The sequence below is a fragment of the Vollenhovia emeryi genome, unplaced genomic scaffold (assembly GCF_000949405.1).
Source record: "Vollenhovia emeryi isolate VEMERY1.0 unplaced genomic scaffold, V.emery_V1.0 DF939234.1, whole genome shotgun sequence".
Lineage (NCBI taxonomy): Eukaryota > Metazoa > Arthropoda > Insecta > Hymenoptera > Formicidae > Vollenhovia > Vollenhovia emeryi.
The window spans coordinates 260,652-285,897 of record NW_011967132.1 but is presented as its reverse complement, the minus strand read 5'-3'; the positions used below and the strand labels follow the sequence as shown (position 1 = coordinate 285,897).

Genomic DNA, 25,246 nt, shown 5'->3' with positions numbered 1-25,246 from the left:
TCTCTCTCTCTCTCTCCCTCTCTCTATCCGTCTCCCCCGAATTCTCGCACACGATCGTTCCGTTCGCCCCCCCGAGACTCAGATCGGTATTCATATTGAATACAAGAACGTCAACACCGCACTCAATCATCCTCTCCCCAAGCGTGAACTCGTCAAGAGCGAGAAAATGTTCATCGACAAATGTTGAATTCACAGACGTAGTAGCCCCATTGAACAAGCCGAAGCTTGTAAAGAGGGAGACAGAGAAGATTAGACTCTCTTTCTCTGTCGCGCACCATCGTGAAAGAAAAGAATCGTGCCTGCGCAGTAACTACAGAGGCGTGATTCTCCCTCGTCACGACGGTGACACAAAGAAACAAAGTCTTCTCAAATCTCCTCTGTCTCTCTCTCCTCGCAAGCTCCAGCTTATCCAATCGGACGCTCCGTCAACGTTTACTACGTCTGTCTGAATTCGTCAATGAAATGTCCCGGCCCTTCCGCGAGCTTACGCCTGAGAAAAGTGAGAAAAACTTTCATTGACGAGCTGAATGCGTTAACACGCAGACGCCTTTTCTTTTTCTCTTGCCCCGCGAGAACGACGTTCGCCCGATAGTTTTCGATTATGCATACGATCAACTCGCGGATTAACGAACCGCGCGCGGCCACGGCCAGTTACGCGACGGACTCGGCCTGCGACGCTTTTCGCCCACGTCACGGAACGTGTTCTCTCTCTCTCTCCATCCCTTCTCGGCCACGTGTGCATTCGCCGACGCACCTGGCGATTGGCCACGCGGCGGGGGCTCGGCCCGGGGTTGGGCTCTCTCCTCGGTTCTAAAATAAATCGACGCTCGCGCCGAGTCTCACTACGGCCAGTGCACTCCGGAGGCGCCCGAAGCCGGGGACCCGAGGCGACGTGTGCCGCGCTTATCGCGCGCGAGGAATGTAAGGGGAAACCAAGAATCGTCAACATCGTCGTTGTCGCGCGTCGCGATCGGCCCGTCCGTTCCTACTCGCCCGGAATTCTTGCCGCTTTCTCTCTCTATCTCTCTCTCTCGCTGGCTCGCTCGCTCGGCGAGTTACGCGAGCGATGACGCGCGTCCCGCGGCACGTGCGGGCGCAGCGATTCGTGTAAGCGCGCCGCGGAATCGATTCCCAAGTAGCGCGGCGGTCTTTAACGCGGCCTCTAATGCGCCGCAAAAACGAGCGCCGTACATAACCTCGAATCCGCGACCGTGGCACCGTGGCACGCGCGCGGCGACGGCGTAGTAGTTTTTCTCTCCTCTCGTTCCGCGCGTGCGGGGTGTAAACCGTAAAGGGGGACCGAACTGCGCACCGTCGTCGTCGTCGTCCAGGACGGCTCGCGAGCGTCCCGCGTGGCAGCGTCGGCGATGAAGTAAGCCTCGAGGTGCGCGGGCGTTGGGAGAAAACGCGTCTCGCGCCCGCACGGGCCGCCCGTTATCGCGGACGCCTCTGCCTTCGTAAACGGCGCCGCGAATTAGGTATATCTGCCCGGCCTGGCGCGACGCGCACACGCACGCACACGCCTCGGTTGCGTAATGACGGCGATAAATCGATGAAAAACACGCGGCGCCTTTTTGCTCCCTCTAACCTATCGCCGCGGCGCCTTCGCGGTATCATGTGTCACGCTTCGCCGTATCGATACTAGGGTGGCTGTTGGATGTTGCTAGGTCAGTTACGGGCGGCGCGGCGACCTGCAGTCGGGGGATGTCGATGTCGGTGCCGCACGTACGGTGTCGCGCGTAGGTGAGAGAGATGTCTCGCAGCCTGCCGGACAGGGTGGCCGGGCTCTACTACGCCCACGGCCTGTTCTGCTCCTCCTATCCCATCGCCGTGCTCTCGCTCGCGATATCGGTTCTCCTGTTATGCTGGTGAGTTGTTGCCCGCCGGACCCGGCGTTTGCGAAACCGCGCCAACCGGTCTGGTCTGTTGCAGCTATCCGCTTGTCAATCTGCCCATGCCGGGCAATGCCCCGAAAACCCTCATCAACGACACTGTCCTGCCGGCGAACGGCTCGGAGACCTCGGCGCTGTACGTCCAGCAGGTGCTGCTGAGGATCGGAGTGACGCCGTGGGGCGAGGACCTGACGCTGATGGACGCCTTCAGGGGGCCTCTGTACGAGGTGTTCAATCTCCTCGAGATCATACAGAACTATCAGCACCCGGAAACGTAAGACTTGGTGTACGAACCAGATGTGAAACCATTCGAACGAGGACATGTCCAATTTCTCTTCGAGGCGTTTACGTGTAGTCAGAAATTATTGTTTTGGTAGGCGCCGTTTACTTGGAATGAGAATGTGACTTTGCTTTCAGGTTGAAAACACTGGGCCAGGTGTGCCTGCACATTGAAGCGGTGAAGAAGAGAAACGGCAAGAAGGCCGAGGTCTTGCCCGAGTACAACTGTCTCGTTCTGTCGCCTGCAAACCTCTGGCAACAAAGTATAGAGTTGTTCGCCCAAGACACAAATCTCATTAACACAATATTTTCGTATCAGGTAAATGCACGATCGTGTAACTGCGCTGGTTCTGTGTGAAGCAGTCTCGCAAATGAATAATACTTTTTTCTTGTTGGAGCACAACAGCTGAAGCATTTTTTTTATGCGCGGTAACTTAATCTTATCTTTACTGCGACATGAAAAATTTGTTAATCTGTTTCTATCTTTGTTATCCTTATTTAGAGTGAGTAGGGGAAAAAAATGGTTAATTTGCTCCTATTTTTATGATTATAGAATCTTCAGAGAGGGAAGATAAGTCTCGCAGAAGTGATGTTTGGGATGAGCTTGAAGGAGACGGGAGTGAAACGCTATCCCGCTCGGGTGCGTCAGAGAATCCTCCAGTACGCCGTAACCATTTACCTGAAGAAATACGATCAGGAGTGAGCGTCTCTCGTGCAATCCGCAACGTTTCCAATGCATTATTGCGACCGTATTAACGCTTGCATTATTTATTTTGTAGATTCGTAAAAGGATTGCAGCACCGACTGAGAGCCTATTATCAACTGCATCAAAATGCCGACAACAGCACGGACGTTGAGCCGCGCGACCAAGTATTGAACATTTTCTATCCCGGTGAATTCAATTACAGTGAATTCTTCCCGCTGATGATGACTTTCCTAGCCTTATTTTTCTACGAGTACTTCCAAGTGCGGAAAATCGAACTGGTAAAGTCCAAGATTGGCATTGCATTTAGCGCCAGCGTGACAGTGATGGGCTCGCTGTCGATGACCGTGGGCGTGTGCTTCTTCTTCGGTCTAACGCTGAGTATGAGCGCCAAGGAAGTGTTCCCGTACTTGGTGATTATCTTCGGCCTCGAGAACGTTCAGGTGTTGACCAAGAGCGTCGTCAGCACGCCCGCCCAACTGGACGTGAAAATACGTGTCGCCCAGGCTCTGTCCAAGGAGGGATGGTCCATTACGAAGAATCTACTCACGGAAGTGACGATCCTGACCATCGGCCTCTTCACTTTCGTCCCCGCTATCCAGGAATTTTGCATATTCGCCATTGTCGGATTGCTCAATGACTTTTTCCTGCAAATGGTGTTCTTTTCAACGATCCTGGCGATCGACATCCGGCGAACGGAGCTGTCCAGCGAGAATTCCAAGTTTCACCTGTCGCACATCCAGGCATCGCGCAGACAACAGTTTACCACTACCATTACCAACCGGAAACCTCATATATTCAGGTCCAAGTCTCATCCGAGGCTGAACGGACTGTCGACCGGGCCGACGAACGTTATCGCTCCGAACACGCAAAATACTCACACGTTGGCCAAGATCCCGAAGCGTTTGAGACTGGTGCATTTCTGGGCGCGGACGCGAATCTTCCAGCGGGCATTTATGGTGGGGATGGTCGTGTGGATCAGCATGACCATTAACGACTCTGGTATCATCGAGCACATAATACACCTTAGCGAGACGTTAAAGCCAGAGACTGACATTGATGGATATACGGTGGACAAGCCTCAATCATTAAACAACTATGTCGAGCTAAATACGGCAACACCTATGTCCATATCGCCCGCGACGGTGGCTCCGGATAATTTGCACGAACAGGTAACTCTTTACTTCCAACGAACCAAGCATTTCCATATTTTTTGTGGCCCATTATTTAAAAAGAAAACATCTTTTTAGGATCTAACTAATAATGCAACGGAGGAACTGAACAGGCTAAGACCCATGGATTTCCCGCCATGGAGAGGCTTGTCATTATATCATTGGTCTTCAATTCTCTCAATGTACAACGTGTCGATTGCCGGTGGCCGAGTGACTATACTACCGACGATAAAGTTATCGCACGCAGTGAGTCCCCAATTAGCAAAACAAATTAGCAATCCAAATGACGTTCAACACTTCCAGTGGCAGAGTCTCGCTACCGCCGCGCTCGATCCTTTAGATTTTTCAGGTTTGAAGCTTTCAGTTAAAAAGAGTTAGAAAACGTTAGTCGTCCAACCTTTTTTACTTTCTTCCATTGCTTTTAGATATGGAGGTACTGTCCAGGCCGGAAGGACGCGTGTTTAATACGAATACGCCTTTCGTACCATCGAGTCCGATGGAGATATTTCTGGCCGCTGTGCTGTGTCTTATCAGCGTGATCGTGGTCGCTTATACGATGGTCGTGTTGTACCGTTGTATCTGCTCAAGGAATTACGCGGAGTGGCGCGCCAGCTGGTACCAGCAGGAAAAGACGCACGACTTCGTCACTCAGTTAGTGCTGGAGGCAGTACCTCTGGTCTTGGAAGGCCACACGCAGGAGGTGGAATGTATCGCGACGGACGGTAACACCGTCGCTAGCACGTGTTTAGCGGGACACGTCAGGATATGGGATTCGACGTCCGGCGAGCAACTGGCGCATATCGATAGACGGCAATTCTTCAGCGGTCCGCAGAAAACGTTGAGTCAAACGTCACCGGACGCCGACGAGCTGATGTCGGATTACGAGAGCGGTTCGCCACCTTCCAGGGGAGAGATGGAAGCGGCACAGTCGATGGGACTTTATTCACCGGCCTCGGCGATGTATCAGGGAAAGTTGTCTCCCGCTTACAATATGCGAAGGGTTAACAGCAACAACAACAACAACCACAAAAGACGATCCGTGGGAAACATGTTAGATTACGATTACCAGCTCAATGAACTCGGTAGCGACGGTAAGCAGAAGTTGCTGTTACGTCGAAGCCTAGACAGTGCTTACGACCTTCCCGATCTTAAGCCGACGATCAACACCAAATTTTCGACTATAAAATACACGCCTTCGCAAAAGAATTATGATCAAGGCTTCGACTTCGGAGAGCGATATAAAATCTTGTTAGAGGAGCACAACAAGTCCATCGAGGAGATGCAAAAGTCTACAACCAGGGAACAATTTGGCGTTCTTGCTGCTAGATCGAACACTTTAGTTGGCAGCACGTCCTCCATAAATACCGATCGCACGATACAATCGTCGCACATTATATCGGCGATTTGGTGCATGGATTATCAGGAAAATCTCATAGTAGTGGGCTGTGCTAACGGCAGTTTAGAATTCTGGGAGGGTACGACCGGTAGATTCAAGGTGAGACGCGAATAATCTGAGTGAATGTATACTGTTGAATGTAAATTAAGTAATTCAACAATTCTTTCCCCCCCTTTAACTCAGTGTCTCTTCGATGATGGATCAGGACTTGGAATTTCTGCCGTGAAACTCATCGGTAGCAGAGTAGTAGCAGCTAAATTAAACGGCGCTGTAGACTTTCTGCAACTTGAGAGTTACAGCGAAGGCCAGCAAATTGATTGGGGCTTCACGTCTTACAGAAGAAGTAAACGATCCTTAAGATCTTTAATGGCATAATTGATTTCTGCGCGATATTGTATATAAATGGCAAAGTTATTTTCTTTACATTAAAATAAATGTATGTTTAATTGACCTGCTGTTTCAGCACATGTACGAACGGGAAGCGCCGGCTCGCCCATGGATCTAAATAACAGTATGCAAACGGAGGAAGACATGCGCTGCATGAAAATTAGCTCTTATAGAGCGCATCAACAAGCGATCACTGTTTTAGATAGCGAAGGTGGACGCGTATTAACAGGCAGCCAGGATCACACTTTAAAAGTGTACAGGTAATAATTACGGTCTAGTACAGTCCAGGTTGCCTTTTCTAAAGGTTGCTCATGTACTTTTCATATATTATCCAGGCTAGAAGATCAGCTGCCCCTGTATACGCTTCATGGACACTGTGGTCCGATATCGTGCCTCTTTATTGATAGAATAAGTCCCATGACATCCGGCAGTGGGTCTCAAGATGGATTGTTGTGTGTGTGGGATCTTTTGACAGGTAACATCTCCATTTCGACAAATATATCTGGTAATTTATCGTAATTATTACAAGTCTCCTGATCTAATTCGTTTGTGTTATATTCTTGCAGGAGCGTGCATGTATAGTATTCAAGCCCACGATGGTGCTGTAGCCGCTATCACATGCTCAGTGTCCTATGTGATAAGTATCGGAACGGATGAAAAACTGTGTGTTTGGGAGCGCTTTCAAGGGCACTTATTGCATACCTTACCGGCACACAAAGCAGCTTATAGCTTACAATTAGTGATGCTGACGCATCATCTCCTCATAACTAGCAATCAGGTATGAAACTGGTTCTTAAATGCTTATCGATTATGAAAATAAGCCTTCACCTGAATTTGATTATTAATGCTTCAGGGATCATTAGTAGTCTGGGATGTAAGAACGGGTGAGCCAGTGCGGGAAGTAAGATTAGGTCATAAAGACAGCTGCATTTTCGTGAAGCAAATGTTGGCGCTGGGGGACAGCGTCGTCTGCGACTACGGTCGGCAATTGCGAATAGTCAGATTTCCATTGGTCTCTGATAAGCTGGACTAAGTTCTTTGTATACGCGTGTACATAGCCGTTTCTCTTTCTTTTGATCTAGCGTTATTATTTGAGGAAGTGTCTTATGTTATAGTCTGTCTAGATCTTAGAAACTATAGATTTTTATACAACATATATCGCGTGTATATTCTAAAGAGTGATGTATATTTTCGATGTAAGTTTATGTTTTATGATAATACACGTCTTTACGGGAATATATTTTTTATCCGACGAAACACTGTTTACATGAATAATCACATCTTCGATCTTTTATGGCGAATCGTATTAGTGGCATTAAACACCAATTGAAAAGCTTTGAAGAAATTAAGATTGTGTAGTTAGATATGCAACGGTACGTTCTATTTTTTTATTTCATTTCATTGAAAATGATTTAGAATTCTGAACTTTACTACAACATCGAACAACTCGAAACAATCTTAGCATGCGTTTATTTAATACCTAACATGCATAGTGGCTGTGCTTCGTTCTGGAACGTTTATTAGTTTTTGTTATGTAACACAAAAGCGTTTAACGTTTTTAATCTTTTTATAATAAGTAACATCTCGTGATAGCATACATGCATTTGTAAAACCGATGTTGTTCTCTAATGCAGAAGCGTAAGACAGCTATGGCCCATAAAAAATTAGGTAACAATCATGGTGATGATGATGCAAAAATATTGCATCTACAACAGAAAATTGTAGTGACCATTTGTACAAATGAACATTGATTATGGAATTATAAGAACTTTTTTGAAAATTTCCCTTCGAGTTTGGAAATTATCGGTTAATGTAATAACGTTATATTCATTGGTTAAAATTGTAAAATTTTCAAAGCTATTATCTATGAGTTCTTACGTACGTAAATTCATCGTATAGATGAAAATGCACTGACGTTGTGTGTACATCAGGTTTTAAAAGTGCCTTTATCGTATCCGTCATTTTCATCCTCATATCGAGAAAGAGAACGAAATAAAACGTAGATAAATATGACAAAAAGAAATAACCTTATTCCGTATTACACATTATGATAAATAAAACAAACTTGAAAATAAAAATTTATTTTCTATTTAGTTAGAATTTTGCAATATGAGTCTCATTTATTCAATGGCATAGCGTAACAGCATATCTTCAAATACTTGGTATCTGTCACTCGCTATAATTTAATTGAGACAATCTAGTATACCCAGATTGTTATAAAAGTTTGGAAGAACTGTAGCTATGATGTTATTTTTTAATATTATGTTGATTAGTTGATATTTAAAATTAATTTATTTCATGGAGTTGAGTATAAGATAATTCTTAATTATGTGTCAATACTTCATTTAATATTACATATATAATAATTCGATAAATAAATTATACTCCTATTTTTAGCTCTAAGATCGCGTCTTGAAATATTGATATATAATTAAAAGAATTATCCTGTGCATATTGATTATGTACGTTACTTGCGTGAACGTATTTCACTGATACCATTGATTCTACTGATTAGGTGTCTATTCATGGTTATTGTACCAGATAACATTTCCATTTGTGTAGGCTTAAAAATAATTTCCTACTGGCGGTCATCCATTCGAACAAAGTGACGTGTGCTTTTACTTCATACGGACTGTATAAATACAGTCGCTGTAGTAATGTGTTGTGTCTAAATCAATACATACAATAGAGGTATGCTTCTTTACTTGCTTTTTATTTAACACGGCAGCTGCACCGACGTTTCTTTAAGAACGTATAGTGTTACATAAAGGGGCATTTGGGGGAAGAGTGTACTGTGTGTGCTGTTTCATTTGTTATTTTATTATTATTATTTTGTTAGTACTCTACGACTTCGAAACATGCAATGAATTCTTAGTTAAGGTACATGGAGCGAAAATCAATTTATTAAATAGTCTAACATCTATAATGAAAATTAACTCAGGAATATTGGCATGTCGAGCAATAATGTTAATAACCCATTGTGGAGAAAAATATACTTCTCTCGATCCTGAGTTTTGCTAAATGTTTTGCACAATATTTGGTCGTATATAATATCGCTGTATTAAAAAATAATAATTTGTAAATTATATACGCAATGATATTATTGTCGAAATAAATCTGATTGTACTCATGCCATTTTTCACGAGTTAATCGTTTTAGACTGAACATATATATATATATTGTCAATAAATATTTTAGATTCTAGCGGAAAATACCAGCGAGTCTGAGAATCGTCGAAAATCGAGCCATCAAAGAGAGAGAGAAAGATAGCGACATGATCGTACTATGTATTTTTCTCAAGCAACTTTCTACATCACAAGATATTGCATTGCGAAACATTGATTCGTCTGTACCAATCGAAAATGAAGCAAGAAAAGAGAGCGATTTGCGTGTTTGATAAATCGCAGCACACTTCGGAAAGAAAGGAAAGATGTACGATCAATTTTTTTTAATTGAATTGATTGCATTAACTTTAAAAGATTACCTAACTTTAGAAAAAAATAAAGTATATTTAACTAATGTTCTATGCTAGTTAGGGTGCTTTGTGAGAATTAACCGCGATTATTGAAACATTATCGCCACGATCTTCCAGCGATTTGTCGAGCATCCTGTATTATAACAAAATATATTCTCAATGAAACGGTTATTGGCTCGCTAGCGATTATATGTAAATGAAATCTATGTGATTTTATATTTATTTAATTAATGCGATTACGTCGAGATTGTATGCACAGTACAGAGCGAAATATATTATTCTTCATAAATTGCCGTAGGTATTTACTACACCCGGATTCGTTTCATCTCATTTTATATTTATGTCTCGTTACATTTATTATGACATCTTTTCCGGAATGATCTGTCTCATCGTCGAATGATTTGGGATTCTTTCGATAGTTCTCGGTACCGCGCAAGTGTAAATAGTTAAAGGGAAGGTACGCGCCGCGATATTGAAGAATTGCGCAATTTACACTCTCTTCGGATCTTCTCTTCAAGCAAACTTTCCTCTTGTGATTAGTTGCAACCGCTAATTGAATGATTAGATTGTGTAATGCGTTGTTAATACGTTACTCTCAGTATCATTACGGTCTGGAGTTGACGCAACGAATTTTCTGAGTATTTTCAACGCAGCGACAAGTGTCGTCCCACTTTATCTGACTGCGACAGCGATGGAAGTCTCGTCAATTATATTCGAATTAATTATTCATACAACTAATTAGGAGAAATGTCAGTTTAAAATAAATCCTTTATATAAAACTCCAGCCTTTTTTTCGCAATAATTCTTTTATGTAAAATGCTTATTAACGTCGCTATCGTATAGAATTAATTAGATACTTGCACTATTTTACCTTGGGACTGCGTTTCAAGACCAATAATAAACGGCGAGCAGTTCGCTAAGTGAGAAATGTACATGAATTTATGCAAAGAAATACACTATTCGGCACAAAAAGATCCAGCCCGACAGTGTATTGTATCACATTTTCTATTTGTTTAATATTAATATTTGTATATTTTAGTATTATAATTTATTTATATACAATTATTGTATAACAATAATTGTATATAAATAAATTATAATACTAGAGAAAGAAAGAGTACAGATTTTTTTAAATAATATATACAATATGCACAGTAGAGCTATGCAGCTATAGGGCTTGCAAATATTACAGTAGAAAACAATGAGTTGCATTCTTAAACGAATGAATTGCATTCTTAAGATATGTACATACATGCATTACATGTGCAAATTTCATGTATCACGTGTCAATTAATGATGTCGCATAATATGAAACAGTGATATCAATCGTGTTAAATTGTTCTAAAAATTTTTAAGACTTTTCTAGATTTTCAAGAACTCGAGATTTTCAGATTTTAAGTGAAAATTTAAACCCTCTGAATGTATAAATATTTATAAAAAAATGGTGTTGCATGGTGTTGCAAGCAGATACTCTGTCTAACAGAAGCAATTTCGACGGGTTCACATTTCGATTACTGGTTCACATTGCGATAGACACTGAAAGATAATCTCGCGATGATGAAAATGAAATTGGAGCACTCGAAAAACAATTCCAGCAAAATCTATACACGTGCAATGTCCGATAGATATAAAAACGAATAACAAATTCAGCATTCAATAAGTTTGAATAACGACCAAACGTAAGATCGCACGGGAAGAGAAAAGAAAAGTAACGAGAGACGAGGTAATGGAAATATAAAAATAGTCGATGAAATTTAAATATTATCTGCGATCGATTTTTCATTAGTGCCGCTAGAAATAATGCAAAAATGTTTCCTGGAATAGATTTCAGACCCGGCGTCAATTTGCAGGAAATTATACAATACGTGACATACAGCGGTATTTTAGTTCCATTTCGCATCGGTATTGTCGTAATCGAATCGTAATCGATTAATTTTAAATCCGTATAGTAATTGCGAATTGTCTTTTAGAAAAATATATCAATAGATATAAATTTTAAATCAATTTTAAATTAAAAGCTTATGTGCTTAAGGCACTTGTGTTAGTATTTTCGTTCCATTAATATCTCCGACTTAAAAAGTTGACTTCAAGTTGACTAAAAAATGTCGACTATCAGCCGGCAAACTCTTTTCGTAAATTACACGATCTAACAATACATTTTTATCAATTTCACTAAACTGATTTCACTCCAAGAGCAATAAATTCATAGTGGAACAATCAAAGGATGCCTACTAACTTAGCGGAAACCCTGCTATCTCATATCAGGAGCTTATCTTATAACAGGGGACTTTCCTGTATATCTAAAAGCTCCGGCGAAATCCCCTTTTGCGCGAACGCCTCTTATAATTCAAAAAGACTTGGTGAACGTCCTTAATTTCAGCGATCGCTCGGTCCCGCTGTCTCTCTCGGTTCTCCATCGTATTAACGGTTCTCGGTCGCGTTATGCCGCGGGTGTAATCACGACAAAATGACTGAGGCGAGAGAAGGGAGGAAGAGAGGTCACACATACGCGTGTGTACGTACTTATTCGCCTACAACCTCTGTCAGGAGGCAGGCAGGTGTCGAAGGAGGGAGTTCAAAATCGAAAGTACAGCTAGCTCATGGCTTTCGTGTCGCGCGCCGTTTAGTCTGCCGCGGTGCCCCGATCTAATGTAAACCGGTAATCTTCCTCCCGATTTCTCTAACGCTTTCTACTACGTGATTCCTCCTTCCGGATCTTGTCGCGACAGAGCACTAAGTCGCCTCGCAACTCTCGTGTGCAAATGGTATTTTTCGTTCTTCCTTTTTTTCCCCCCTCGCGCTCCAGGATTGGCTGCGATAATGTAAGAGAGATTTGCTTCTGACACCGAGAAAGAGAAAGAAGAAATTGGAAAACACTTTTAACTTAGTTCGCCGTCAAGCCGCTGCGGAGATGTTTCGCATGGCGATTTAGATTGACAAATGAATGTGCGGGGAAAGGAAGAAAGTGCGACATTTGTTTGGGAAACTTTTTGCACGAAATCGTAAAAGATTTAAAGACAGAGTTCGATACCCGACAAACTGAAAATTCGCTGCTAATTCAATGATTCGTTTAACGATTAAATCACGAGCCGATTGTTTCGTTCATGGCAGAAGCAAACGACACAATTGTCGATTAATTTTTTAAGAAAGTTCTTATTTATTATATAATTCTCTTAACAATACTAGTTTCTCAATAGCAGTATATATATCAAATTTATCCTATTCGAGGAAAGAGAAAATAAAGCGACCGGAGTAAAACATGCAAATAAATCGGAAAATATCGAATGCAGGCAACGAAAAGTAATGGCGAGCATTGCATGCATGCAAGGATATCAGTTTGTGTTTAGCTGCGTAACCATTGAAAATATCTGCAGTCATCATTTACTGGGATCATTTACTTGGCCGTTACCGGCCAACCGTTGGTTGTTTTACCAACAAATAACGTGATATCGTTACGTGTAATTTCAGGTGTCATTTCAATCTCTATGAAGTTGACGCTTCATTTTCAAAAATAGAAAACTGTAACACAGTTCCGTTTACACCCGCAATAGTTCTGTTTCTCGAGGCGCTTCAATCTGCCGAAGAAATCACTTCATTACGAAGCAGCCGCTTCCGTCTCAATTAAGGTGAAGCTGATCTTCTACTTTCCGTAGTAAAAGACGGAAGGATCGGGTCGATCGCTTCTGCAATCTCCAGGTGAGCACAACGGGACTTACATCGAATAAAAAATATCTGGTGACGAACACCCGAATCGAAATTGATCGAGAGAAATTCATTCCTTTCAAGCTGGATAACTTGTTGCATCAATTCATAATTTTTTTTTCCAATTTCTGTATTCATCGATGCCTCATACGCAAGGTGTTGCTGAAAAACTTCATTTGCGGCTTTTTTTACGAGGTCTGTAGTCAACTTTTCTCCGCAAAAACTTTGATTGGATACCATCTTTTTTTCAAAACTTAATAATTCCTAATGACTAAGCCTTTAATTAAAGTTCTATTAAAGTAAGTTCCGCTTGGAATTGAATGAAAAATAAAAGTTTATCCATCTAAGGAGAATCCAGAGCGAACTGGCACAGGGAACGCTCGTTCTTAATCATTTCTCATTTAAAAGCTACCTTTTAATATTTATTGAGACAAAACACATTCTGAATTGCATAAAGAAATCATAAATGAATAGCGAGGGAACTTTGCATATCAGCTTTTTCACGTGAGTCATTTACTTTAATCGCGTATAATTAAGTAAAGTAAATTTAACGCAATGAAGTAATCAATATAGCATTAATCACACACGTGCTGACAGTCTTGTACATCACCGACGTCCTTAACGTCAATTTTTTATTTCAAAGATTATAAAAGTCCACAGAATAAATTTCCGTCGATCCTTTTCTCATTTGCATTTGCTCGTCCAGCATGATGCGAGATGTCTATATATATATATCTCTCTCTCTTTGTCGCTTCCATTTTTTTAAATCCTACGCTTATCACTTTATGCAAATACGAAGACGTGCCGAGACTAGATCGAACGTAAGCATCGGTTCGCTAAACTCAGACATCCGCTTTCACGATTCGTCGTAAAAGTAAATCCGCTTGCGACAACTTCTCGCGAATCTCCTCTCGTACCGTATTAACCCGTAAAGCCTAGCTTCAACCGATCGTACGCCGAGAATAAATGGTGGAGGATGATAATTACGGCTTCGCATCCTCACGATCGCGCAATAATCTGATTGCACATTGTTTTCCTTCGAAAGAAGGCCATCTTCGTCGTATCGGTCACGTCGTCCTTCGATATGCAAGAGAATCGGTATGCACGAAGACAGGAAAATTGAACCACGAGCAGGCCCGACCGAAATGGCAGCTTCCCAGCCCGTGGAGAACGGAAAAAGGTACGTTTATCCCTGTGTTTTTTTTTCTTGTACTTGGCATTTAACGCCTGGCGATTCACGGAATATTCCGGGTGAAAATTATCCTTTCTTTAAACCCGCTATAAATTAATTTCATTATTTACTTGAGATTATTCGCCGGCGCTCTTTACAATCCTCCTTTTAATTACGCAACTGCTCTTCTTGACATAATATGTTATTTATTTTAACGACTTCCGACTCACATTTTATCTTATTTTTGACCGCTGTTTCTTCTGACGTTCACGTTCCAACAATTGTATGAGTTTGATCACACAAGTAGTGCTTCACGAAGTAGTGACTTTCGAATACAATCGCTAAGCGCTTACATAGAGTCGCGGGACGTGAGATAAAAAAGTGTTTTGATTTAATTAAATCTTGTTATTGCACTAATTATGCTTCGAAGCAAAGCTAAAACGTACGTATAACACTATTTGTCAGGATAACATCTTGAACATTTTGTTATTGTAAAATAAATATATCGACGCACTGAACTTTACACGCAAATACGTCCGAGCTCATTTATAATTACTCATTATTTATTTAAAGTTTTTTTTAAGAATGTTGAAAAATAGAAAATTATTCTCTCGATAATAAATATCTATAAATGTTTCAAGGTTAATGTGGAAGTGAATCTCTCGCAAATCTTTCTCTAAAAATAGAACTGCAAGTATTTAGAATTAAATCTCCGAAAAATATCTAAATTTATTAATTTATTCGTAAAAAGATACGCGCGAAAGAAACGGGAAATCATATTAGTAATTTATTAACTTCAACTTACAGCCAAGAAGTGGACTTGGTTTACAATATGTTCTTAAATCATTCATTCTTGCATACTTATTTCCATCCTCCATATTTTCAACCTTGCATGTTGCGACCAGTATTTCTAATTGCTTCATTTACTTACTTAGTTTACTGGTATTTGAAACGAAAATTTAACAATTCTAAGCTCAGCTTCATTCTACGTTAAATTTTTAGCCTATTTGTACTTGCAGGGAATCTTATTATTACTCAGGCAAATTCACATAAGATTTCTATGAATAGCACTTGCAATTTTCTTTCTTTTACCGTCCTTGCAAAACTAGCCTGTAGAACTATGTTCAACGATAAAGCAATAATTAGAATAATATCGTGCTTAAAGAGCATTTTTTTATATCAAACCGTCAATTACATAAAGACGTTGTATAAGATTCCGAGAAATATCAGTAATCGTGAGATTCTTTCGGGAAAATCTCGTTTTTGTTCTTTTCAATTAATAGAAGAATTGTAAAATTGCTATTCAATCTACAATATGCGTTTTTCCTTAAACGGTATATTTCCAGCGATCAAACGGTCAGAATTAACATGCCAGGTATCCTACCGTTATAAACCGATTGACATTCATAGTTAAAACTGAATCGGCCGTAGATCTTATCTCATTTGTATTATATAATAATTTGAATGCAAATATTCAGGATATATAAAAGGAACTCGGCGTTAATGATATGCAAACGAAAACAAACCAAGAGCTCGGGAGACTTAAAATGTGGTTTACCGACTTTCACGACGACTCTGCGCCAAGTCACGCATATGATTTCCCGATCGTAAACGCATCGACCTTGAAGTAACGGATCTAAAAAATTAATAGTACAAAATCCAAGGTTTCGGTGCCGCATCTAATTGGTCTCCAGGAGAACCTTAGGGGGGCTACGAGAAAAAAAAGACCCGTGACATAATTTTGCGAGCTTCCGCGTGACCAATGTATCCAACCGTACAATCGTTTCTCAGGCTATGTCAAACGATTAAGTGTGCTGTAGCAATAAGACCAATAACAACACAAATTGCCTTTACCATCGCATTTTCGCTTGACGCGTTTGCGTAAAAGCACGTCAAAATTTGATATGTTGAGTTAAATCGACCATTTATAATGTAATTCGTTACACAGTCGTGATGTAACATTAGTCACGCGAATACAATTGTCCACTCTGCTGTGTCTCTAGTTTCACTAATTTGAAAGATAATTTTTAAGTAGTTTTATCTATCAAGCGCAATTAATCGCGATTAATAAAATAGTATATAAAAAAACGAAAATCGTACGCAGAATAAATAGAGTAACGTAAATAAAAAAGAGGAATAGATGACGAGCATTTCGTAAGCTCCTTACAGTAATTAACTTTACATCCGCTCATTAAAATTTACCACCGACATGTTCCGAGTTTGATTGTGAGTTTACGCTGTACGCTCGTGACAAACGCACCTCGTGTTTCCCTATCTTTGTTCTTTTAACTATATCAGAAAAAGACATGGTACTATGAACTCATCTGGGAATATAAGTTTTGCAGACTCAGGTGAAACTGCAAGACATTAAGAAAATTGCAGGAAGTGAGGTATTATTGAATTGCCAGTTACTTCATCATCCCTAAGAGCCACGTCGTTTTTCACGAGGCCTAAATTATTACGTGTGTCGCGATTACTCGCATGACATATTTGATACAAATTCTCGAGTACGAACGTACGGACACTCTTGTGGCTTCGAGCTCCGCGAAGAATTCAAAACAGGTTTATAAATCAAATGCAAAGTAATCAAATGACATTTTTGTTTCTTTCCGTTTGATTCAAATTTCAACTTAGGTAATATAAGACAGTGTCTTTTATAGATTGCGTTTGTATAACGTAAAGGAAAATTGTACAAGAGACTAATGTTATGACAGCATGGACGTCATATTTGGTCTAACAGCGCCAAGTCTTTTGCGTTAAATATCTTTTTATTTTGATATTTTTTACTTGTGTTATTTATCAATTTATTCTCTCTCTCTCTCTCCCTCCCTCTCGGGCGATGTACCGGCGATAAAAAAAACATTAACTTCACATTAGAGATCAAGATTAATAATCTTAACGCCCTATCGCTATTAGGTGGATACCATCTTTACAGTAGACTATAATCTGCTGTTTGCCAATGGGTCATTGACCAACAATCTCATTGTATCAATGCCGTCTTGGCGCGCTGCGATTAATTAACATGCTGCGCGTCAATCGGATCTCCCTGCGAGACAAAGCTGGCTTTGCATTCAATCAGATGGCAGCGGAAAATCTCATATAATATATAATAATCGCTTTAGCAATCTCACCATAAATATGATTAATACAGCAATCGCTTTAGCCGTCTTATTGCAAGTCTCCGAAACGGCGGGGCCGCGATTGCTGACGTATCGTGTCGTTAAAAACCTTGACCCGGCGCGTTTAGATATCCCGGAAAACTGCACTTTTGCAGACTTAGCCGTCGACCATTGTGCGACACGTAACGACGTGTAATGCGTAATGACGGTGCTAATCGACGAAGATAAAATCTTCACTCGGCTATGATATTTACGGTACTTCTTCGCATTTGAGAACCGACATCGCGCGACAAACTGCAGTACAAATAGAAATAGAAAGATCACGAGACAACAGTGGGAAGAAAAACACGGAGGGAAATATTCATCGCGCGCGTTTCTCACGTGCATATTTTATGAATGTTCACATAAATCTTCGGCGCGGATGGTTCTCACTGAAAATCTCACGGAAATCTCGCTGAATGAGTGGAAAAAAAGGCGTGGCACGTGCGCAATACAGTAGGATTTCTGTAAATATAAGAAAGTCGGTCAAATTAATAAAATGACGCGAGCTACGGATTTTATCTGACGTCGCGAACGTTTCGAGATAAAAGAGACACTTTTCTGGGGGGGTTTTTTTAAAGTAGACATTACGCAAATATTTGAATAATGGAGCATCCGGACGAAGGATCGTTCAAATAATGAGCTTCGAATAGAAACGTTCTGTTACATCCTGATGTTTCTTTTTACGACAAAATAATGGCGAGTTATTTGCCGAGACTCGAGCGACTCGCGGCGAGCCTTAAGCTAATCTCTTGATAAAATCTGATTTCCTTCCGTAATTAATGCCTTAAGGGGAATTTACGTCCCACAAAAGTGGAATGGTAGCAAAATCAATGACTACGCGCGCGCGAAGGACATTCGGTTGGCATATTTCATGCATAATTAAAATCACATCAGGCTTTGATCGATTGCTAAATATTGCCAAGTGCGGATTAACATTGAGCCCCTCGATAAGCGTAGCGTGCAATCAGGAGTTTCGTAATTCAAATGACGAGTATTTACCATAAACCCCGTGTCCACTTTCGAAAAGAGACAGAATTTAAGCTCGAGATGATCGAAGCGAAATAATAATTAAAATCGCGGGGTTGATGTCGAGAATTAAAAAGTCGCCAAGGAAGATAACGAGCGATCTAATTATTCTACGAAAATACGCTTCGTTCATCTCGGATGCATTCTGTAAATACCGCACGCATCCTCGTATACCTCACGGACCCCATCGGTAAGCGTGAAAAGTATGCGAGAGTACGCGTGAGAAAGAATAACCAATACGTTTACACGCCCGAACGGGTAAAAAATCGGGATTGCGTTACATGATTGGAGATGTTACATCATCGCTGGGCTCGTTTCATTCAAAATAAGAGAACGGCACGTACTTAGCGAGCGACACACTTCGCCTAAAGCTAATCTAACGCATTATTCGCGAGCGTGGATTTACCGCGGGCAGAAAATGCGTGGAAAATGCGAGATAAATAATCCACGGGAGTAGATACACGGAGAGACGTTAAAAAATATATCTACATTCGCCTAACCGCGACCTCGCGTAAATAACTCACTCATTCAATACTAATCGTTCGCATTGTTCGCCGGCGTTTCGCGTAACGCTCGTTGCACGAGCGATTTTAAGCCGGCACGATTCAACACAAAAGGTGCCTCAACCGTCATTGCGCTTATGTAATTGTGCACGTTCGTGCACGTTTGCGCAATGCAACATATGTGGATCATCGCAAACCGGTTCTTTCTCTCTTTCTCTCCTCGCGGACGTTCTTACGGGATTCACGGAATTTACTTTAATCTCGTCAAATCCTTACGGTGAACGCATTCCCCCCCTCTTTTTTATACTTTTTAATGTATAAATTTCAGGGATACTCCGTACTGTTATTTCAATTCGTGAATATCTTTTGATATTATAAATTTATATTTTATGCAGATTCCAGACGCCGGTTTCTCCATAAAATAATAAATAAAATGGAGAGAAAAATCATGATGTCTCCTCCAGCGAAAGAATTATTGGCGAGCTTTTCATTTCTAATTTATTTACGGGAATCCTCGATCACAAAAGTGGTTATGTCAAACCTAATCGCAATAAACGAGTATTTATATGACAGATAAATGTTGCACGCAAGAGAATGATATATAATTTACGGAATCAAGTAAATTAACTTAAGAGAATTAGCATAAAATTACGCCTGCCAGTTGTTTCTTGTCTACGACCGATCGCAGATTCAAGATCGATTTTTTTACAAAAAAATTAGAGATACTTCCAAGTGCTACAAATTCGTATAGAAATATCTCATAAAGTTGTTCAGATTTTTCTTTTAATACGTGACTTAAAGAAATATTGTGAGCTATTGGCATATAATCTTCGCCGGAGAGATTGCCGAAAGCAAAGTGATTACGCCAAGTGAAAGGTTTTGTAAATGGAGCGTCGATTATGCTTTAACGAGGTGAAAGAATTGCGTTTCATTGAACCCGAGTATACTTTCCTGTGCACAAGTATCCTACTTCTATTTTATATCGACTGTGTATTGCGCGTGACTGTCTCATTTATATTTATATTGTTAATAAAAGTGATGTTTCTCCTAAAATAATTCATAGATACATACACGTGTGTTTTACTAGATTCAACAACAGTCTTAAAGTAAACATTATATTTGAATGATAGTATTTGCAATAAGTTAATTTTCCTTCTTCCCCGTCCATTTAATTATGGATGTGGTTTAATTGTCCTGTAAATAAATTTACTCGGCATCACGGATCTGTGGGACTCCATCGACCTTGTCTGCAGTCCATTTAAGACCTTTTATTCGACTGATTGAAAGTTCAATGTAGTACACACGTACATTTAAAGATGTGTCCAGCAGGCTCCAAGGCCTACAGCGTCAAATAGCTCAACAAATTCTAGAGGATGTTATTTTTAGATAAAGAACTGACTATTTCCATCGAAAATGGGATATAGTAAACGTGCGTTAATATATTTAATGCAAAGTGATAAATGACACGATAGAATTAATATTTGCAAAATTAGAGGGTCTTTTTATAAATCAATACGATTATTATGTTCTTTTAGCGATCATTGATCTTCTTGCAAAAAACCGAATCTATTATTACGAAGACCTCCTTGGCCTCGCGCGGTAATCATTTTGACTAGTCATTTATTAGAAGAACTAAGATATATCTTCTATTAATGTACATTTTACAATGTACATTTTATATTTCGAAATTTACTCTGTGTATAAAGTGATAACAATAGAATCTTGCTCGAATTTTTAGATAATAATTTCTTTTTGTCTGTTATCAAGATCCATTAACTATTATGTGTGCTTTAACGCTCAAATTGGCACTTTAAGGAGAATTAAAAAAAATAATTATAAAAATATTTAGCACGAGAAACAGATATGTTACAAAAATATAAGAAATGTACGCGACAATTATTACTTATTTAATGTATATGGAAGAGATTTCCATATTTATTAATTTAATAGTTATAATTAATGTTTAGCGTTCAATTAATATATCTACAGTAAAAAAATTAGGCATTGAACTCAATCGAGTTTTCAGAGTAAAATATATGTTATAATTTGTTTTACTGCATTTTAGAAACGATGACAAAACATCAGTCACGGATGAGGAAGCATATATTTCCAAACTTCGACAAGCAGTACCGCAGTGTTGCGCGGTTGGCGCTAAAAATTTACTCCTAATTACTTTTGGTACAACCTTGGGATTCTCAACTATCCTTATTCCAGCACTGCAGAAGGAAGATGCGGACATCAAAGTCACGATGGAGGAATTGACATGGATCAGTAAAGAGCTATTTATAAATATAAGGAGCTGAAGGCATCCAATAAAGAATTTTTGCTTTAACCCACGAATAGAATTAAAATGCAAACGGAATTTTTCTCCCATCTGCCAAGGAGAGGTTTCCTCTCGCCTCTATCTTATAAAACTGTCTATTGCAATTTACGTCAGTACGAATTAAATTTTATAGCAAAAAGTTACGACATTAGTTTACACATTATCTCAATATTCGTCAAATTATCTCAATATTAACATTTAAATTTATTATGTGCATTTATAGTTTAACTAAATTTTACGAAATAACCTTTACTTATTATATTAATAAGGATTTTATAACATCATCTGCAATGTTTCCACTATTAATCTATCCTCTTCCAGGTAGTTTAAATTTATTTCTCGTGCCGATCGGCTGTCTGGCGAGCGGGCCGCTGTCGCAGTACCTTGGCAGGAAACGGACGATGATGCTGGCGAATATACCATTCGTGATGGCCTGGCTGATATTTTACTACGCCAGCAATCCCGCGATGTTGCTCGCGGCGCTCGCGATGACGGGCCTGACGGGCGGTCTCCTCGAGGGCCCGGTCATAACTTACGTCGCCGAGGTGACGCAGCCCTACCTACGCGGCATGCTCTCCGCGACGTCCTCGATGGCGGTGATCCTGGGTGTCTTCACGCAGATGTTGAGCGGCAGTTTGGTCCACTGGAGAACGGTGGCGTTGATCAATCTGATTTATCCGATTCTTTGCTTCTTCGCTCTCTGCTTGGTGCCCGAGAGCCCGCACTGGCTCGCCGGTGGGTGATCATTCGTATTATTTACCCATTAACAAATTTGTCCAGCTGTTGAATTTTCTTTTCTTAAGTTACTCGCTTATAAATATTAGCAAATTGCCATTTATCTCTCCCCTCAAATGTTAGAGTCATATAATTATGTAATTAATATTTTAACGGTTCGATAAATCATCGTCACTCGAATCTATTACTTTGGATAAACTAAAACTTTTTTTTAGTTTTTTAGCGAAAGTAACGAGTCACAAGAATCCTGTATTCTTGGTCTAATTTGATATTAGAAACTTTAAGTTTTCGATAACACAGAAACTCGGTTCTTTCTTTTCAGTCAAGGGTCGATTAAAGGAATCGGAACGCGCTCTCTGCTGGTTGCGGGGCTGGGTGGGTCCGTCGCAAGTGCAAAATGAATTTAAGGCGCTCTGCGAGGCGATTCGGAAGCCGACCGATGACGTCGACGCTGACAAGGAGAAGGTCTGGAAGTCCTACACGAAGCGGACCTTCTACTTGCCCTTCATTCTGGTTAGCTCGGCCTTCTTCATCAGCAGCTTCGGTGGAGTCACGACCCTGCAGACCTTCGCCGTCGTGATATTCGCCAAACTGAACGCGCCGATCGACAAGTACACGGCCACGGTGTTCCTGGGCGTGGCTCAGCTAATCGGCATTATAATTTGCGTGCTGACGATCCACCTCGTAGGAAAACGCAAGCTGACCTTCGTATCGGTCGGCGGTACTGGTTTATGCTTCCTCATTACCGCTATCTACGGTTATCTCAATGAAATGGGTTACTTGGACGGGATCAAATACAGCTGGATACCGACTACTCTCATGATAGGCGGAGCATTCACGGCGAACCTCGGCATCAGGACGCTGCCTTGGATCCTCGCGGGCGAGGTGTTTCCCGTGAAGGTTCGTTCCGCGCGATACCTCTCTTTTAGTATTTCAGCGTTTTTAACATCTGACTCGTCTAAATAATGTCATCTCAATTTTACGCCATTTCTTGATTTCAAACCATCTCGACTTCGTCATCAGGTACGCAGCAGCGCAACCGGCGCGGCCGGTATGATCGCCTACATCATGGCATCAATCGCCAACAAGACTTTCCTCTACATGATGAACAGCATGTCACTGCCCGGCACGTTTTTCTTCTACTCGCTGATCAACCTCCTCGGCTTATGCCTTCTGTACGTGATATTACCCGAGACCGAGGGTAGAACCTTGCGCGAAATCGAGGAGCATTACGCCGGCATACAGAATCTCAAGGATCGGCCGGGGAAGGAGCAGCAGGCCGCCAAGGAGAAATGGGCAGTCACGAATCCAGCGATCGTATACGACGAGAATACCGAAAGTAAATTGTAGAAACTCGGCCTGGCAACTTCATGAATTAAACTGTCATATTGTTAACTGTTGCATTTCGAACTGTCTTCGCGGGAAAGATTTGTTGCATAAAAAACATTTGATTTCGTAACTGACTCAATGTAGCCTGTACGGAAAAGAGGCGATCGTTCGTAGAGATTATTTGATTGATGATCTATTTCAGTGCAACAGGGAACGAGACCGCAAGAGCGATAAGTTGATCGAGTTTTTCCAACAAAGTCTCCGAGAAAAGATTAAAGCTGAGTGATACGTTGAAGATTCTTAGGAAATAGTATTTTTATTTATTATTTTGTATTATTTAAAAGAGACGCGGTTGCCATAAAACGGTTCTGATATCACCACCGACATTACTGCTGACTTAATCTTTAGAAACGAAGAAACTGACTTATGAACTCTGAACTGGCAGTTTATTTTCTTCCCCAAAATATCTTTGCCATATACTTAAATAAAAAAAATACAGGAGTCGATGGAAAAGATAAATTTCTAAAGGTTAGCAGAATACTCGACAGACTTGTCTCATTGACTTGAGATTCATTTCTTCGTTATTGCTTAGGGAAGCTTTTATATTTTACGAAGACCTTCGCATCCTTTTATTGCGATTGAATTATATTTACGTAGGTTTAATAAAAATGAAAACGAGGTTGTATAACGAGGGGCTGAGTAGAATTAAGCGTTATTAATTACATTAATAAACACTGTTGCATATTATCAAGGTTGAGAAGTAATTCCTTACTTGTAACGAAGTTACAGTTACAGTTACTTCTTTTTGGCAACTCTAACTTAACTTCGTTACTTTTTCTCCATCTGTAACTGTAACTTAACTCAGTTACATTTTTTCGATAACTAATTTAATAGTTACTTTATATATTTTTTTAAACCTTCACTTAATCGCATAGGCCTTGCCTTTGCGTATAAGCGCCTCCCTAGAAGCACAATTCATTAGCTAACATTGGTTAAACATTGGTTATATTGGCAGTGAATTGGCCAATATTTCTCCAATATAACATCAATATTGGTCATAAAATAAATGCAAATATACTACTAATATTGTACCTACATGATTATTTAATATTGGATTGATTGTATTATATTAGCAAGATTGCCCAATAAAATTGTAATATTGAATATAATAAATGCTAATGTAACGCCGATGTTACGTATCGATAATTTCACGGTAGTGTGTTTACATTGAAAGTGCAGTGCAAAAATATGAGGCCCTCCACCACCCCCGCCAATTTCGATCGGCGGTCCTCTTTTCTTTACAATAATTACAATTATTATTATTGCATTACCGACCCGTATTCCGATTTATAGACCTACCTACCCGTATTTCAACATAATGAATCGATAAATCTTTAATTAACCGCGACGCGATTTTTTAGGGGTTTGACTTGGAGTTTAACGCAACCGCGGGATTTAATAGGGGTTTCACTCTCGCACATATGCGAGAATGTATGTATATAAAAGCATAACCCACCCGAATTGTAACACATCAAAAGAAATTAAAGTATACTTCGTACAGCACCTTACTTAGGTACTCCATCAAAGTGGCCAATATCGACCACTTACCTCGTCGTATTTAGTCCTTCGGTGGGCCAGATTGGACATACCTTTCATTGCTCCCGGCCATACAATCTGGTCATTTTGACCAGAGATCAGGAAGGAAGAAAACTCCTTCCATAGTCGGATATCGTCCCCGACAAATATTTCGTACGGTTCGAATATACGAGTGACGGTCGTATCGCAAAATGCACGACCACGAGAAGTTAATTAAAAGAAAAATATTAATTAAAAAAACTTTACGGTATGTAACAATCAAATTTATTTTTACTTTCGTTATTTATTTAAATATATTGACCATCTCTTCGTAAAATGATCTTTGAATTCAAAATTCGAATAGATATAGAAAAAAATTTACTTCGCGTTAGAGTGATTTTAATCACATTCCTCGAT

At 40.4% G+C, this 25,246-nt stretch overlaps 2 protein-coding genes across 6 annotated transcripts; both read left to right on the top strand.

Moving 5' to 3' along the window:
* The first annotated feature begins 1,116 nt into the window (after window positions 1–1,116).
* On the top strand, window positions 1,117–9,593 carry LOC105560296 (sterol regulatory element-binding protein cleavage-activating protein). Its single transcript, XM_012009288.1, has 12 exons — window positions 1,117–1,868; window positions 1,933–2,166; window positions 2,310–2,490; window positions 2,725–2,870; window positions 2,951–4,046; window positions 4,125–4,395; window positions 4,472–5,541; window positions 5,626–5,785; window positions 5,906–6,089; window positions 6,165–6,304; window positions 6,396–6,607; window positions 6,683–9,593. The coding sequence occupies exons 1-12, from the start codon at window positions 1,753–1,755 to the stop codon at window positions 6,860–6,862; spliced, it is 3,990 nt and encodes a 1,329-aa protein (XP_011864678.1). The 5' UTR covers window positions 1,117–1,752; the 3' UTR covers window positions 6,863–9,593.
* Window positions 9,594–11,879: 2,286 nt separating this feature from the next.
* LOC105560294 (facilitated trehalose transporter Tret1) lies at window positions 11,880–24,088 on the top strand. 5 transcript variants are annotated; one of them, XM_012009285.1, is made up of 7 exons: window positions 11,880–11,963; window positions 12,773–13,000; window positions 14,052–14,186; window positions 20,933–21,138; window positions 21,512–21,925; window positions 22,248–22,825; window positions 22,949–24,088. In XM_012009285.1, the coding sequence occupies exons 3-7, from the start codon at window positions 14,107–14,109 to the stop codon at window positions 23,273–23,275; spliced, it is 1,605 nt and encodes a 534-aa protein (XP_011864675.1). In that variant the 5' UTR covers window positions 11,880–11,963; window positions 12,773–13,000; window positions 14,052–14,106; the 3' UTR covers window positions 23,276–24,088. The 5 variants fall into 5 exon arrangements, with proteins under 5 accessions (XP_011864675.1, XP_011864674.1, XP_011864676.1 ...); XM_012009284.1 differs by having other exon boundaries at window positions 11,880–12,069; XM_012009286.1 differs by having other exon boundaries at window positions 11,880–12,126; window positions 14,055–14,186.
* Window positions 24,089–25,246: the final 1,158 nt, after the last annotated feature.